The sequence below is a fragment of the Ailuropoda melanoleuca genome, chromosome 4 (genome assembly GCF_002007445.2).
Source record: "Ailuropoda melanoleuca isolate Jingjing chromosome 4, ASM200744v2, whole genome shotgun sequence".
Lineage (NCBI taxonomy): Eukaryota > Metazoa > Chordata > Mammalia > Carnivora > Ursidae > Ailuropoda > Ailuropoda melanoleuca.
In genome coordinates, this window is record NC_048221.1 from 25,817,404 (window position 1) to 25,833,448 (window position 16,045).

At 51.7% G+C, this 16,045-nt stretch overlaps 1 protein-coding gene across 3 annotated transcripts in view; it reads right to left on the minus strand.

Moving 5' to 3' along the window:
- FAM3D (FAM3 metabolism regulating signaling molecule D) overlaps positions 1 to 16,045 on the minus strand; it is a 38,458-nt gene that overhangs the window by 16,640 nt on the left and 5,773 nt on the right. Inside the window, exons 1-5 of one of the 3 annotated variants that reach the window (XM_011231574.3) lie at positions 11,962 to 12,210; positions 10,187 to 10,237; positions 8,279 to 8,386; positions 5,794 to 5,814; positions 2,408 to 2,525 (exon numbers count right to left, since the gene is read on the minus strand). In XM_011231574.3, coding sequence (XP_011229876.1) covers positions 2,408 to 2,525; positions 5,794 to 5,814; positions 8,279 to 8,386; positions 10,187 to 10,199 — 260 coding nt within the window. In that variant the 5' untranslated portion in view covers positions 10,200 to 10,237; positions 11,962 to 12,210. Of the gene's footprint in view, positions 1 to 2,407; positions 2,526 to 5,793; positions 5,818 to 8,278; positions 8,387 to 10,186; positions 10,238 to 11,961; positions 12,211 to 16,045 lie in introns of those variants that run through there. The other 2 variants (XM_011231573.3, XM_034658558.1) reach the window with 2 other exon arrangements.

Below are 16,045 nucleotides of genomic sequence, written 5' to 3' on the forward strand. Positions count from 1 at the left end.
TCAGTTGCATTTCTATATGCTAAAAATGAGACAGAAGAAATTAAGGAATCTATCCCATTTACAATCGCACTAAAACCCATAAGATACCTAGGAATAAACCTAATCAAAGAAGCAAAGGATCTGTACTCAGAAAACTATAGAACACTCATGAAAGAAATTGAAGACACAAAGAAATGGAAAAACATTTCATACTCACAGGTTGGAAGAACAAATATTGTTAAAATATCTATGCTACCCAAAGCAATCTACACATTCAACGCAATCCCTATCAAAATACCATCAATATTTTTCCAGAGCTGGAAAAAATAATCTTAAAATTTGTATGGAACCAGAAAAGACCTGAATAGCCAAAGGAAGGTTGAAAAAGAAAACCAAAGTTAGTGGCATCACAGTTCCCAGAATTCAAGCCATATTACAAAGCTGTAATCATCAAGACAGTATGGTACTGGCACAAAAACAGACACATTAATCAATGGAACAGAATAGAGAACCCAGAAATGGACCCTCAACTCTATGGTCAACTACTTTTCGACAGAGCAGGAAAGAATATCCAATGGAAAAAAGACAGTTTCTTCAACAAATGTTGGGAAAATTGGACAGCCACATACAGAAGAAACTGCAACATTTTCTTACACCATACACAAAAATAAACTAAAAATGGATGAAAGACCTAAATGTCAGACAGGAATCCATCAAAATCCTAGAGGAGAACACAGGCAGCAACCTCTTTGACCTCGGCCACAGCAACTTCTTGCTAGACATGTCTCCAAACGCAACGGAAACAAAAGCAAAAATGAACTATTGGGACTTCATCAACATAAGAAGCTTTTCCAGAGCAAAGGAAACAGTCAACAAAACTAAAAGGCAACCTACAGAATGGGAGAAGGTATTTGCAAATGTCATATCAGATAAAGGGATAGTATCTGAAATCTATAAAGAACTTATCAAACTCAACACCCAAAAAACAAAAGATCCAGTCAAGCAGTTGCTCCTAACAGCTTTCTGATGGCCCTGTGGGCAGAAGACACAAACAGACATTTCTCCAAAGATGACATCCAAATGGCCAAGAGACACATGAAAAAATGCTCAACATCACTCGGCATCAGGGAAATACAAATCAAATCCACAAGGAGATACCTCACACTAGTCAGAATGGCTAAAATTAACAACTCCAGAAACAACAGGTGTTGGTGAGGATGTGGAGAAAGGGAAACCACCTACACTGATGGTGGGAATGTGAGCTGGTGTAGCCATTCTGGGAAAACAGTATGGAGGTTCCTCAAAAAGTTAAAAATAGAGCTATTCTACAACCCAGAAATTTCATTACTAGATATTTATCCAAAGGATACAAACAGTGATTTGAAGGGGCACCCACACCCCAATATTTATTGCAGCAGTGTCCCCAACAGCCAAACTATGGAAAGAGCCCAGATGTCCGTTGACAGATGAATGGATAAAGAAGGTGTGGTATAAACACACACACACACAGGAATACTACTCAGCCATCAAAAAGAATGATATCTTGACATTTGCAACGACGGGGCTGGAACTAGAGGGTATTATGCTAAACAAAATAAGTCAGAGAAAGACAATTATATGATTTCACTTATATGTGGAATTTAAGAAACAAAACAGATAAACAGGGAAGGAAAGGAAAAATAAAATAAGATGAAAACAGAGAGGAAGGCAGACCATAAGAGACTCTTAATCATAGGAAACAAATTGAGGGGTGCTGGAGGGGAGGTGGGTGGGAGGATAGGGTAACTGGGCGATGGGCATTAAGGAGGGCACATGATGTAATGAGCACTGGGTGTTACATGCTACTGATGAATCACTAAATTCTACCTCTGAAACTAATACAGTGCATATTAATTAAATTGAGTTTAAATAAAGAAATAAAAATAAATAAATCACCTATCTCTGGCTCCTTTGGCAGGATAAACTTACTGCCCCAGAGCCTTTACCAGCTGGTTTGGATAATGCTAGTCTTCCTCTTGCACCTGGGAGGAAGCCCTGACACCTGCCGCATCTCAACTTTGATGCCTGGACCTTGATCTTTATAGGAAGCCCAGCAGCTTGGCTGTCAGGCAGACCTGAGTTCAAATCCTGACTCTGCTACTAGTCAGCTGGGTAATGCTGTCTGAGCCTCCATTTTCTCATCTTTGCAAAGGGGATAATGATAGCCCCACCTCCGGGAGGGTTGGGGGATTGAATGAGAGGAAGCCGGGAAGCATTTCGCGTGGTGCTGGCCGTCCGGGAAAGCTGTGCAAATCATTGTTATGTGTGACTCATCCACCCAGAGGGAAAGGAAGCGAGTGGAAGGTGTGGACCCGTCTCAGGGCCCGCCCTTGCAGCTTCCGAATTTGCCACTGAACGAATGAAAAGAAACGAAACGCAAGAAACTTACACAAAGTTTTCGAAGCACATGGTGGGGCCCACGACGTTGGCGGCTCCGCTGCTGATTTTAAACGCAAAGAAGTTGTCTGGGCAGGGCTTGCTGAGGCCGCACTTGGTCTTCACGGCCTCTGTGGAGGGAACAGACCAACCTCGGTGCTGGCAGCTTGGGACGGGGCTCCGGAGGAGGCAGGGGAGAGGGCCGGGGAGCAGGCTCGGGACCCAGCGCAGACGAGCCTCCCCAAGACGCCTTCGCGCACCGCCTGAATCTGGGGGGTTTGCCCCTTTCTGGGCGCACAGCGCCTCCAGCCACCCCGTCAAAGACGCAGGGCACCGGCTGTGTGGCTGACCACCCTCGAGTTCGTTTTCAGGGTTAGCACGACAGCTCTAGCTCCAGCACGGAGCCTGGCTCTGCTCAAGACCCGCGTCCTCTGTGTGCGGCCCTCACAGTGCACGCGGAAGGCGGGAGATGTATGTAGGGCCTCCAAACACAGCTGCTGGGCTGCTCCGCCCTCCGTGGCCTCTTTGTGAGCTGGGATATCCGTCACCTGTGCTTTCGGCCCCGCAGGTTCTAATTTATATTAATGCCCCCCCTTTTTAAACACCACCTGACAGTTTGGAAAGTACCCTTAGGGAGGACTGCGTAAACACGGAATTAGAGAAAGTGCCCTTGCAAAGGGAAAGCCATGATCGAGTAGCCCGGGGCCGCGCATCTGGCTGAGCTCCAGCAGCACCCGCTTGCAGCAAACCCACAGGCTTCCTGAGAGAAGCTGCAGCCGCTGAGGGGGTGCTAGGCACTGCGGCAAGCACTTTACATTTATGATCTTGTTAAATCGTGCCGCTTACTCCTGTGCCTGGCCCATAGTAGGCACTCAGTAAATTTTCACTGAATGAACGCACAGAGCATTGGGCAGGGCTAGGCTCGAGACTGGGAGAATCGATGTGGTTAGGGGGACGAGGATCTTGCCAGCCTCTAGGGAGCCTTTATGTGCATCAGGGAAAAGTGCCCCTCTGGGGGGACACAACGCACTGGTGCGAGCCTTGGCAAGCCTGTGGCACTTCTGAGTAGGTAAAGCTGCTCCTTCCTAGGAGTGAATGCCACTCACGCCAGGGTACCCTCGCCAGGTGGGCAGCCCTGCAGGTCTGCGTGGAATGCCTATCCTAGGCTCTCTGCCCTACCCTTCCCCCCACCCCGAGTTTTAATCCACCCACCTGATGGGTATAACCAGAGCTCAAACCAGGACATTGTCACCAGGATGGGGGCCAGGAGCAGAGACACAAGGGGCTGTTAGGGGATGAGTTGGTGTCTGGGCCTATGGCTCAGGACAAAGGGCTGGAGACGTGGGGACCTGACTCCCCTTCCCCATCTTCTGGAGAGGACCCTTCTCACGAGGCCCAGCACCTGCCCGAAGGTGAGATGAAGGCTGAGAATTAGGCTGGGGAGGGGCCCTCACCTCAGGTTCCCCGTCCCCTCATGGAAAGGCCAGTTTTCTCTCGAGGCCAGACGTTCTCACCTGTGCTGGAGGGATTGTTCCAGGCCCTGGATATCATCCTAGAGTTTGCCCAGAGCCTAATCAACTGCAGCTAAGTCTGATAAACCTGATGTCAACAGGCTGGCTTAAGCAGGCTTTCCAGAATTGATTTTCTGACCATAGAGCCTTCACGGTCCAGCTACTGGATGAAGGGGATGATGTCCAGGGGGTTCAGCCACTGGGAGGCAGGGGATTTGCTCTCTGGGTTCGGGCTGGGGGGCTGCCCCCACCAGCTGTCTCAAACCCTGAGACCCAAGCCCTCTGGAAACCCCTAGTGCTGTTGCTGAGGGCATGAAGCTGAGCACGGGAGGGGGAGAGGTTAGGAAATGTGGGCTGCTCTTCCGTAATCAGCGGCGTGACTTGCCAGAAGTCTCTCCCTTTACCTTTGCCAGCTGTAAAATGAGGGAGTTGGTTTAGATCAGGGTTGTCAAATAGCTTTTCTCTGAACTGTCAGTGCATCTGCTCTTAGAGGCTTAATGATAAAGCTGTAGAGACTACCTGCGGGCCCGAGGGCAAGTGCTGGATTGACTGGCAGTGTCGAGCCGGAGGGCGGGGCGGGGCAGGAGGCAGCATGTGTGCCTGGATTTGCCCTAGCAGTTGATGCCCGAGTGCTTGTTTGCACCGAGATGCCCTGACTCTGTCTACTTCAGAATATGACTCAGGACGCTCAGGTAAATGGAGTTGCAGGTGTGGGGCGAACGGTTTGTGTTGATCCATTTGGTCTCTGCTCTCTGTAATCCCACAGTGCACGGGGGCTCCCATGCCCTTCTCGGTCACAATTCTGCTCCTGGAACTACGACCCTCTTCAGTCAGTACTATGTTGCGGTGGGAGAAGGGGGACTTGGAGATGTTGCCTCTTGCAAGGAGTGTTGAGAGGATGGGCTCTGGGCTAGCCTGTGGGTGAACTCCAGCTCCACTATGTACTGCTGTGTTGCCTTAGCCAAGATATTCCTACTTCTCTGAGCTTCAGTGTGCCCATCTATAAAATGGGGATAATTACAGCACCTACCCAGGGTTGCAGTGAGGATTGCCTGAGATGCCTGCAAAGCTCTGAATACGGTGTCTGGCACGTAGTAGGTCCTCCATCGTCTTATTATTATCATCATCACCATCATCATAACTGTCCCTCCCTTCCACCTTCTGCACACTTTGGGAGCTGGGGTCTTTGCTGAGTCCCTGCTCGGGCGGCTGCAGTGTCCAGCATTGGAAGCCTGGGCATTCCCACTTCCCAGTGCCTGACTCCAGGGCTCTGCAGGGAGCCATGGTCTCCCCCGCAGCCCCACACATTCCTGGCTCTAGGCCTTTGCCATTCCCTCCCTGATGCCTCCTCTGACCTCATCCCATTGGAAGGGGTAGCCCTCCTGGAGCCCAGAACACTTTGCCCTATCTCTCTCGGCACATTGGGCACTTCTACCCCGACTGACAATCAGCACCCCTTTCTGTATGTCTCTGGGGGCACCTGTAGTGCCCCACATGGCCCCTGGTACTTTGGAACAGGAACTGTGAACCAAGCCTGGGGTCGCTGCTTGATGATGATAAACACGGCGCCCATCTTCAGGGCTCTGGCTCAGTGGGGGTCAGAGTGGGGAGGTGGCAGGGCTGGGTGCTGTGACAAGGGTGGCAATCCAGACTGCAGGGCAGGGGGACTGGGGAAGGGAAAGTTGAGTCATCTCCATCAGTCTGAATGGCTGAGAGGAGGCCACTACTGCTACAGGGCTCAGGGGCTTCAGAAGGCACCATCGGGCCATGAGAGGAGAGAGCTGGGCAGATTCTGGACACCAGGATTTTTCTAAGGCCTGCAGGGCCAGGAGGAGCAGTGCTGGGAAATCTCACCCTAAGGCAAAGGCAGGGCAGGGGTGATACTCACTGATCTCCTTGGAGTCCGAACCTGCTGGAGAGAAGACACAAGCTTGTTAGTGAGAAAATGCTTTGGGCGCCCCCTGCTGGAGGCTGGAGGCTGGAGGCTGGAGGCTGGAGGCTGGAGGCTGGAGGCTGGCATTGGCCTGGCCAAGGGTTCTCCTCCTGTGGGAGATGTTGAAGTGAGCTCTCAAAGTCCCACCCTGTCAGGGAGTCCTCTCTCACTTACTGCTGCCACCCCTTCACTCGTGCACACATACACACGCACACAGCACTTCCTACTCTAACACGGCATGTTATTAAATGCATAAAATAAAATAGATTAGAATGGAAACCAACTATATATCAATACAATAATAAAATATTAAAACATAAATTTATACTACAGTAATATATATGCTTCTATATTAATGCATTAAATAATAAGGTGGGGGGTGTGTGCAGCCAGACTAGGAACCTCTGAAGAAAATGAATATTACCCCTTCCCGTGGCTGAACGTTCACGGTTTTTGACGGCCCCTTTTCCCACTGGTTGCATGTCCTGTCACTATAAGCATTTCTCGACACTCTGGATCATCACTTCTGTTTTTGTATATTCTGTAATTAAGTCCGTTTGTCTTCCTGACTCAGACCATGAGCGGGGCCCACATGTTTCTCATTTTGGGGTCGCTGGGACCTAACACAGAATAGTTGCTCCATGACTGTTGGTTGGAGGTGTTGATTCATCAGACTTCAGGTGGCTGAGTTCTGGGGTGTACTTTCAAACCTGTCCTCTCTCTCACTTCAGGCTGGGGCTCTTTTCTCTAGAGGATGCCCGTGAGGTCCACTTCTGCTCTGAGCTTCCTACACTGACCTGGGCCCGTCTCTTCCCAGGCTGTCAGCACAGCCAAGTCCATCTCTGTAAAAGCAGTGCCCTGGGGCCGGGGACATGGTGGCCCCCATGGGTCTATATAATTCATCCTGACATGGGTGTGAGCCGTGCTTGACGAAAAGTGGATGAGGTGCGGGATCTCGGATACTCCTCTGTGGGGTGACTGGCTTCTAGCTGCTGTGAAGCTATGAGCTAGCCTGGGCCACTAGAGGTTATTAAGTTTGACTATGTCAGTGGAGGTGGTTCTCTAAATACAAGGAGGACAAATGCAAAGGCATAAACCCCTTCCCTTTCTTTCCTTCTTTTGAAAGGATTTGGACCTGGGAGCTTGGGTTCCCATTCCTGCTGACATCTATAAGGGAAGTTTGGGCAACTTTCTCCCTGAAGCTCTCCAAGCTTCTCTTTTCTTAGACTACACATAAAACCACGCCATGAGGTCACGTATGAGTCCACTCCACAACCATGGATCACCTCATGGGGCCATTTGTGCAGATTATATGAGATTATGCATGTAAGTAACTGGTATCTATTACTCATCCATCATCCACCCATATATCATTCATTCGCCCATCCATCATCCACTCATCTATCCGTCTACCCATCTATCCATCCACCCATACATCACCCATCTACTCATACGTCTATCTACCCATCCATCATTCATCCATCATCCACCCACCCACCCATCCATGCATTTACGCATCCATCCACCCATTCATCATCTCTCCATCTACCCACTGACCCACCCACCATCCACCAATCCACCCATCTATCAACAATTCATCCATCCATCCATCATCCATCTATCCATCCACCCATCATCTATCCACCCACCTATCCATTCATCCACCTATACATCCATTCGTTCACCCAACCTTCCATCCACCATCCACCAATACACACATCCATCATCCATTCATTTTTCTTTCATTCACCAAATGTTTACTGAGCATCTGTTCTGCACTGAGTACTACAGAAATGGATGTACACAAGATAAAATCCTTGCCTTCAAGAAGCTTACATTCTAGGGGATGGTGATCCAAAACAACCCACTAGACAAATAAATAAACACCCTAATGATGGATGATGGTGAAGCTCTGAAGGAAATAGGCTGACATGAGGGGCTAAAGAAGAAGGAGGGGGCATGTTGCAGCTGGGGTTGTTAGGGAAGGCCTCTCTGAGTAGGTCACATTTGAGCAGACACCTGAAGTTGGAGAAGAGCTGGCTGTAGGGACATCTGTGTGAAGAGTGTTTCAGGAAGAGGTGATAGCACCTGCAGTTGGATACTACTCAATGCTCAGTTTTGTCTCTCTTGGCTCCCTTCTCTCCCTCCCCCCTTTCTTCCTTCTTTTCTTCCTCCCTCTGTCCTTTTTTCTCTTGGAATCACATTTCCAAATTGGCCCTTGTTGCAGGCATATGTTATAGCCAGGGCCTTGGAACAGTTCTCTGTTTCCATGGGCTCCAGCCTTCCTGGCAGCTTCCACCCCCACAGAGGCTGGTGTCCCAAAGGCAGCCCACACCCCGCCATTTCTGGCTGCCTCCTGGTCACCCACAGATGGCGGGAGGAATATCTTTGGCCCCGTCCTGGTCCACAGTCCCTGTACCCAGCAGTGAGCCCCACTCACCCAGCCAGCGGGGCAGACGGATAGTTTTCATGGTTAAGCTGATGTAGCTGCGAATAAAGATCCATGTGGCGACCAGGGCAAAGATGAGGGCCAGGAGGCGAAGCACACCTGCAGAGCAAGGAGATACAGCCACGATGCCTCATCACAAGGCCACATAGCAAGGCTATTTGTGAGTCCTTACCAAATCCCCACAGTGAGACCATGTCATGAGACCCCACCAGGAGACCCCCTGTTGTAGCCCCAGACCAACGCCCACACCTTGGACCAGGTCAGGGGACCACGTGGTGAGACCATGTGTGAATTCATGAAATGATCAAATGGTGAGATTGTGCTGCAAGATTGCATGGCCACATTTCCTAAGGTGGGTCCACAGAGAGAAAGAGTTGGAAATGCTCCTTCCTGGGCTCCACTCAGCCATCCAGAGACAGACTCTTGAGGGGTGAGGCCTGGGAATCTGCACTTTTATCCAGCACCTTGAGGTGAGGCCTGAGAGGTGTGGCAGCTGAGCAGAAGTCAGGTTCTGCTGCAGACAGCCCAAGGGGGTGAGCCCCGCCACAGGAGTCGGGAAGTCTGCGTCCAGAGCTCCGGGCAGTCAGTGCTGCTGTGTGACCTCTGGCAGAAGCTCAGCCTCTCTGGGCAGGAATGCCCCAGTCACAGAGTGGACATGGCTCGACAGCCTTGCTTCTGAGCCCACAGCTTGTTGGGAGGGATGTGATGGTTGTCCCTAGTAAGCAGCCTCCAGGGTGGCTTGGGGCTGCGGCTGGTCCCTCACAGTTTCCATCACTCCCCCTGAAAGCCACCACAAAGAACCACACGACACTACCTGTAGGAACACACTCTGGCCTTGCTGATGTGGCTTCCCCAGCCTCACAGCCTGACTGCTTCTGCATCAGTGGGGAGCAACCCCACACACAGGACAGCCCCCCAGAACTCCCAGTCTCACTCCTTCCCTCACTCTCCCATGAGGGCCAGAAGTGCGCTCCACTACACCTCCCAGCACAGGGACTCTGGTGGCCCCACTGCCCTCGGGCCATGTTCTCTAGCTTTGCCCCTGACCTCCGTGTGGCCCTGAATTCAGCTCTGGGGTCTTGTGCTGGCCTCTGGATACCTGGGGTGGGGGAGAAGCCCCCCTGGATCATGTGCGGGCACGGCTCAGGTCTGTGGGGGTCCCTCATCTTCTGGGGCACAGAATTCTCCCTGGGTATCAGTTCACATTCTACAGCCATTCTGTCCGTGGCAGCACGCCAGCCGCTCTCACGTACATTATCTCAGTTCGTCCTCACGGTAAACTTCAGTTGGATGCTACTGATCATTCCCATTTTGCAGATGAGGAAACAGGCTCCGGGAGGTGGTCACTTGGCTGGTAACTGACAGAGGTTGCGTTTGAACCCAGAAAAGTGCACTGATTCTAAAACTTGTGCTCTTAACTTCCTCACAGCTATTTGGGAATATAAATGAGTTGTGTCCATTTCTTACTTGGTGCCTCAGTTTCCCTATCTGTACAAACAGGGTGCAGCACGAGAGCATGGATGAGAAGGCAAAGGCTGCTCCTTGTGCCCAGTCCTGTGGTGTGAAGATTCTAGGATAGCCCTCCTTGAGCCCTCACTTCCTTCCAGGGTCAGGTATTTCCCAAATAGGGTCAGTCCCTGTGATCCCAGGTGGTGGGGCCATGATGCCAAAACGTCTCCAGCCCTTCAGCCTAGGGGCAGCAAGTTGCCTTTTCCCATCTTCCAGGCTCCCCCAGATGGGTTTCCTCCCGGAGTTAGTCTGGTCTGAACATTCGAGAGCATAGACAGCCAAAAAACCTCTGCATCCAGGGACTGGCTGCATTCCTGATAGAAAAATGATTCCTCAACCAGTATCAGACCTCAACCTTGAGAATTTGAATCCTCGGAACGTGGCCCCTACCTGACACTCTCATCTTGTCCAGGTGAGGAGCGGTCTGCGGTCAGCGTTAGCCTGTGGAGAGAAGGAAATCAAATTGGAAACCGGCACCTGGGGTCTGAAACGAGTAAGACGGATGATCAGGGACGGGTACCTCTGACGGAGGAGATCACAGGCCTTTCAGTTTGGTTCCTCACCACCTGCCTCCACCTCTCCTTCACTTTTTCCCCTAGAATTTTATATTCAATTCGACGTGTCTTTTTTGAATGCAGAGATTGGCAGGTAGAGGAAGGTGTAGTCTGCCAGCTGCTGTCTCTTGGAGGATTTATTTATCCATCCGTCCATCCATCCTCCCATCCATCCATCCATCCATCCATCCATCCAACCTTCCACCCTTCCATCTGTCCATCCTTCCATCCCTCCAGCTAGCTGAGAGACACTGAGCTAGCTAGCTCTAGTAAAACCATCAGGAAGCTCAAGCAATTTCTGCTTAAGTGCCAACATGAAGAGAAAAGAGAGAACGCTCACATCGCAGGTCAGTTTGTGCCGGGTACTATATATGCAACTATCTCCCCTCATCCTCACAATCCTCCGTTTTAGGGGTAGGTAAGCCAAGACTCACCATGGGTAAGCCCACACTTACTCAGCTTGTAAGGGTCACAGTCAGAAGTTGGGTGCAGGTCTCCACTGCCCAATCCCACAGGGTCCCACTCTCAGGGCCTTTTGTCCCAGAGGAGAGTTGACATTGGAGTTTCCTCCCTTCTTGAGCACTAGGCAGGGGTAGGGTTACCCTTGGCCGCACCTTTCACCTGTGCCACCCCCCAGGTGCTGGGCGGTTACCAGTGATTCAGCAGCTGTGAAGAACCCCAGCAGGTCTCTAGGAACCTACGGGAAGGGAGTGCAGGGCTGGTAGTAACTGTTCCAAGTCTCTGAACCCCCACAGCCAGCTGGAGGGCTCTGACTGCAAGGACTTGCTTCCACTACTCTTCCTACCCCCTCCCCACTCCAGAATCTTCTTTATCCTAAGAATCCATCTCAACAGATACTGCCTCCAAAGCCCAACCACCAAGCACCCAGGTAAGAGACAGGAGGCTTTAGTGCCTGCCACGGAAGCAGTAGGGAGGGGTCAGTCCTTGATATTTAAACAAAAGCAAGGGCAAATCTACATTCCCTTCTGATAAGTATGAAAATGTTCCCACCCACTCTGGCCTACTGTCTAGGTCCTTCCAGTTGAGAAAGGTGAGCTGGTGCCTGACCCCACCCACAGTGATTTTGTAGAACTTTTACTTCCTGAAATTCAAATTATCATCCTCTCCGCCACCCCCGTTTTGTTTTGTTTTTTTTTCAGATACAATTGTATATTATGCTTTTGAACATTCATAGGCTCTGCCCTACAGTCTGGGAGCCCAGGCCCCTGGATGACGTTGGAAGGTCATTCCGTGGGATCTGCACGTGTGGAGCGCCCAGCAGAGCTGGGGGCCAGACAGGATGAAAGGATGGGAACATGGTCAGGTAGATGAGGGTGCACAGATGACCAGACAGACACTGATACTGACAGAGAGCATGCCAGAGACAGAACCTGGAGAGACAAAGGACAAGGGGCAGAGGGGGCAGCAGAGATACAGACAGGGACACAGGAGAAAGAAGAAGACAGGGACAGAGGAGGAAAGCAGATAAAGGGGCAGAGGTAAAGAGCAAATACTCAGGACATTCATTCACCCAGATTCAGAGGGAGAAAGAGTGCCATTCAGAGAGAGAGAGGAGAGACGTAGGACAGAGATAGAGGCTGGGGCACATACCTGGTCAGGGGGCTAGCTTCTCACAGTCCTGCTCATGCCAAGCAGGGATTCTGGCTTCAGGGCAGCAGGGTGGGGAGGGGCAGGGGTGGGGAGGGTTCTTCCAGCCTGACGTCCCTCCTGGCTGAGTCCCCGATTGTCCCCTCAGCGCCTGCCGGGCTCTCCAGTCTCCTGAGTCTCCAACCTGCTCGCCCTGCCAGCCCGTGGGTGGTCTGGAGTCTCCAGCTCCAAGACTGGAGTCCTGGGCTCCGGGACCAGTCTGCTGGGGGTGGGGAGGGAGGGAGAAAGGCACTTGGGACTGGTACGAAGGGTGGGGCAAGAATTCCCTCTGCAGCCACCCAAACCCCAAAGTTTCTTTCTTACTTGTTCCTGTGAGAATGTCTGTCACAACCTGTTATTCAGGTTACGGAGCTGTGGGGCAAAGGCATGGGGAGAAAGGTCTAACTGCCCTTGCGCACATATGGTGGCCCCAGGGTAGTATGTGGTCACAGGGCTGGTGGGGTGGGAGGGTGGAGGGTGGAAAGGAGGAGATGGAGGTGGAGGGGTGGGGAGGAGGAAGGCAGAGCCCATTGTCCACCCTCACTGTCCTGAGCCTCTCCCTTTGTCCTGCCCCTCCCCTTGGACCCCTACGGATTTCTGGCTGTAGGTCTGGCCGGGTGGTGCATAAGTCACAAGCATGCTTTGCTTTTCTGTGGCAGGCCTGGTCTCCTGCAGGCCCCATACAATGCTGAGCACAGAGGAAGTGCTCAGTGAATATTTGGGGACTGAATGAACTGGATTCTTGCATAGTCCTGAAAGGTTAGGACAATGAAACCACTGTATAGAGAAGGAAGCTGAAGTTCAGAGAGGGCAAGTGACTTGTCTAAGGCCACACAGCCACTTGTGGATTTCATTTCTGAAGCAGTCTCGGTGCAGTCACGGGAGGGCAGGCTGGGCGTTAGGCTGGGGGGTATGGCTATGAGCAAGACATGCTCTGGACCGTCTCTGAGCCTTTGCACTGCTACTCCCTGTCTCTGGCTGCAACACTCCTACTCCAACTTCAGGTCTCAGTGTAGAAGTCACTTCCTCTGGGAAGCCTTTCTTGACCCCCCAAATCAAGATTAAACACCCATCATAGCACCCCATCCTGTCAAGAGGAGCTGGGCGGTCAGAGCCCTGTGATTTCTCTGTGGTTGGTTCAGGAGGGGACATGTGACCCAAGAAAGACCAAACAGAGTTCTTCCTGGGACAGCTCTTGGAATCGGTGGACAGAGAAGCTATTTCTCCCCCGATGACCTTAAGCTGGACACCTGGGTGTCCGGGGCTGCTGGAGCCCCTTTCTCAGCTACTCTACCAACCTGCCAGGAGAGGCAAATGCCGGGGCTGCGCATGGGGCAGCGATGTGGCCTTGGTCTGGAGAGGGTCAGGGAGGAAAAAGTGTGAAATGTCGGGAAAGAGGATGGACTTTTGGTCCATCAGACAGACCTGTGTTAGTCACTCTATACTTGTGTGTTTTGGGGCACACCTCTCTGGGCCCTGGGTTCCTCCTGTGTAAAATGAGGGTGATGCCATCCACCTGTCCTGAAAGGGGTGTCAGGCAGGGAGGCCACCTTCTACAAGGGCTTTGCTGGTCTGATGACATCCCCCCAGCCCCCCTCCCTGCCGGCAGGCCCCGTTCACTCTCCTGCTTCCCGCTGACACACCTCCTTGGCAGGAGTCCTATGCGGATGTTTGCTCTTCCTACAAAACCAAAATGCCATCACAGCCTGCTTGTTTGTGACATTTCTTAATGGTCCTAGAAGAGCTGGGACATCGGCTTCTTCCTGTTCCCTGGAGTCCTCTATACTCAGATGCCTTCGAACTCAACCCTGACCCATCCCAGAGCCAAGGTGGAGAAAGGCTGACTCTCTCTCCAGGCTAGGAGGGTTGAGGAAAGCACCTCAATGGAGAAATAAACGGATATTTCTCCTGCTTAAGTCTGGTCTCTGGTCCCTAAGGCCCTCAGGATAAAGGCCAAAGTATTTCACTGGCTTATAAGGCCTTGCATGATTTAAATCCTGGCACGAGAGTGACCTCATCATCTGCTGTCCCCACTTCACTTTCTGCTCTAGACGTTCAGAGCTGCCCTGAATGAGGCTCTTTCCCTCACCAGCTTCGCACATGCTGTTCTCTATGTGGCCTGCCCTTCCCTGACTCATCCACTTGGGCAACTCTTCCTTGGTCTCAGGTCCTCACCCAAGCAGCTCTTTGTCTTTGGAAAGACAGAATTTGGAAGCTGTTTCCTAGCTCATTGTAAGGATCCAGGCTCAGCCAACAGTCGCTTCTGCCTCAGCCCTAAGCCACAGGTAAAAGAGAAAGAGCTCCGTGAACAAGCTCGGCATTTTCCCTGACATGTGCACTGGCCTCAGGTTCAGCTTTGTTCTCTACGCAGCAGGTTGTTTCTAAGGAGGAGTGAACTGGAGGCCTGATACGGAGCTTGGAGAAACCAGGTTGCAATTAGCAACGAGTGTAGCTTGATGGCTGCACTCCCATTAGCTTTGGCCCTTCAGCCTTCCCAGCACCTGCTGGCAATCAGGTTTCCTACTCTCTGCCCAGAACCGTACCTCGGAAGACCGTCCGAGTTCCAGAGCAGAAAAGGCCCCAGACTCACTTTTTAGCTAATAATAAAAATAATACATTAGCAAGAAAATAATTAAACTAGCTACCATTTATTGAGTGCTTACTGTGCGGCTGGAGTTAGGCTAAGAAGTTTATGTAGAAATCTTGCCGAATCCCCGAGGCAACACCGTGAGTTGGATCCTACTGTCTCCTCTTCTCTGAGGAGGAAGCTGAGGCCTGGAGGGGGTGAGTGAGCGGTCTCACAGCTGTGGTGGCAGAGCCGAGAGTCACACCCTCAGCCGAGGACAGCAGACGGCTGACCACACTGGTGGCTGGCAGGCCTGCAGCTGCCCCACGCTCATCAGAGTCCAACAAGGAAGGGGACTGGGCCCGAGGGAGTTCTGTGTGCCTAGGAGTAAGGCTTGACTCTTGAAAAAGGAGCACTTTGGTTGGAACTCAAAGGATAATTCTGCATTAAGGAAGAGTCCTATCCCCAGGCCATGAGGGCTCACGTTTTCCTTCATTTGAGCAGTGGAACTTCTGGGGCAGGGATGGCACAGATGAGCACTGGTGCAGCTAGGCTGTGACCTACCCCACGACAGACGTAATCAGCCAGCACAGCGCCTTTCCTGGCGAAGAGCGGAAGAGGCTCTGACTTTTTCCCACGGGATTCTTGGGGCTGGCACATGGGGTGTGTCACCCTTGGAGTGGGGACTTCTCAGTGTGGGGCGAGGGCCAGGTGGACTCAGAGCTGGGTCCTCTTCAGGGCATTGGCCTTCTGAAACCCGAGGAAACCTGCTGGATGGGAGGAAGCCTCTCTGTTCTCACAGACCGGTCTGAGACAGCACAAGGTCACGAGCTGAGCGGGTCTGAGGCCTCCAAGTCTGCTTGGTCAGGAGTCACTGGGGGATCTCTGTGACATCTTTTTTAAAAAAAATACAACTCAATCATTCACCCTGCATTTCCTGAGACTCTCCGCTATGCCATCACAATGCTGGGGGCCTGGGACAGATCAGAGAACCGATAAGGTTCTCACCTTCTGGAAACGCACAGCATAAGGTGGGAGGGACAGGTATGTGGATGGTACGGTGGAATGGGTGCTCAGGTAGGGGTTCCTTCAGGGAACTTCCTGGCCAGGGGTGGTCAGAGAAGACTTCCTGGAGGAAGTGGCATCTTGGCAGATGGAGTTCTCCTGGAAAGTGTTCCAGGCAGAGGGAACAGCATGTGCAGAGGCTCAGAGGAGAGGCAGAACCTGAAACTCTGATGGTAGAGACCAAAGTGAAGGGGGAAGGAGACCTCATTAGGCTAATTATACATTAGCCCTTAAGGACTGAGCTAATGTAGTGACCTTGGGCTTTGTTCTGAGGGTGATGAGGGGGCCACAGGAAGAATTAAACAGGGCCAGTGATAAAACTTCAGCTCAGTGTGGAGAAGTAGCAACTCCTCCAAGAAGCCTTCCCTGATCCCTGGCTCCTCCATTAAGGAATCCCTCCATTAAGGCACCTTGTCA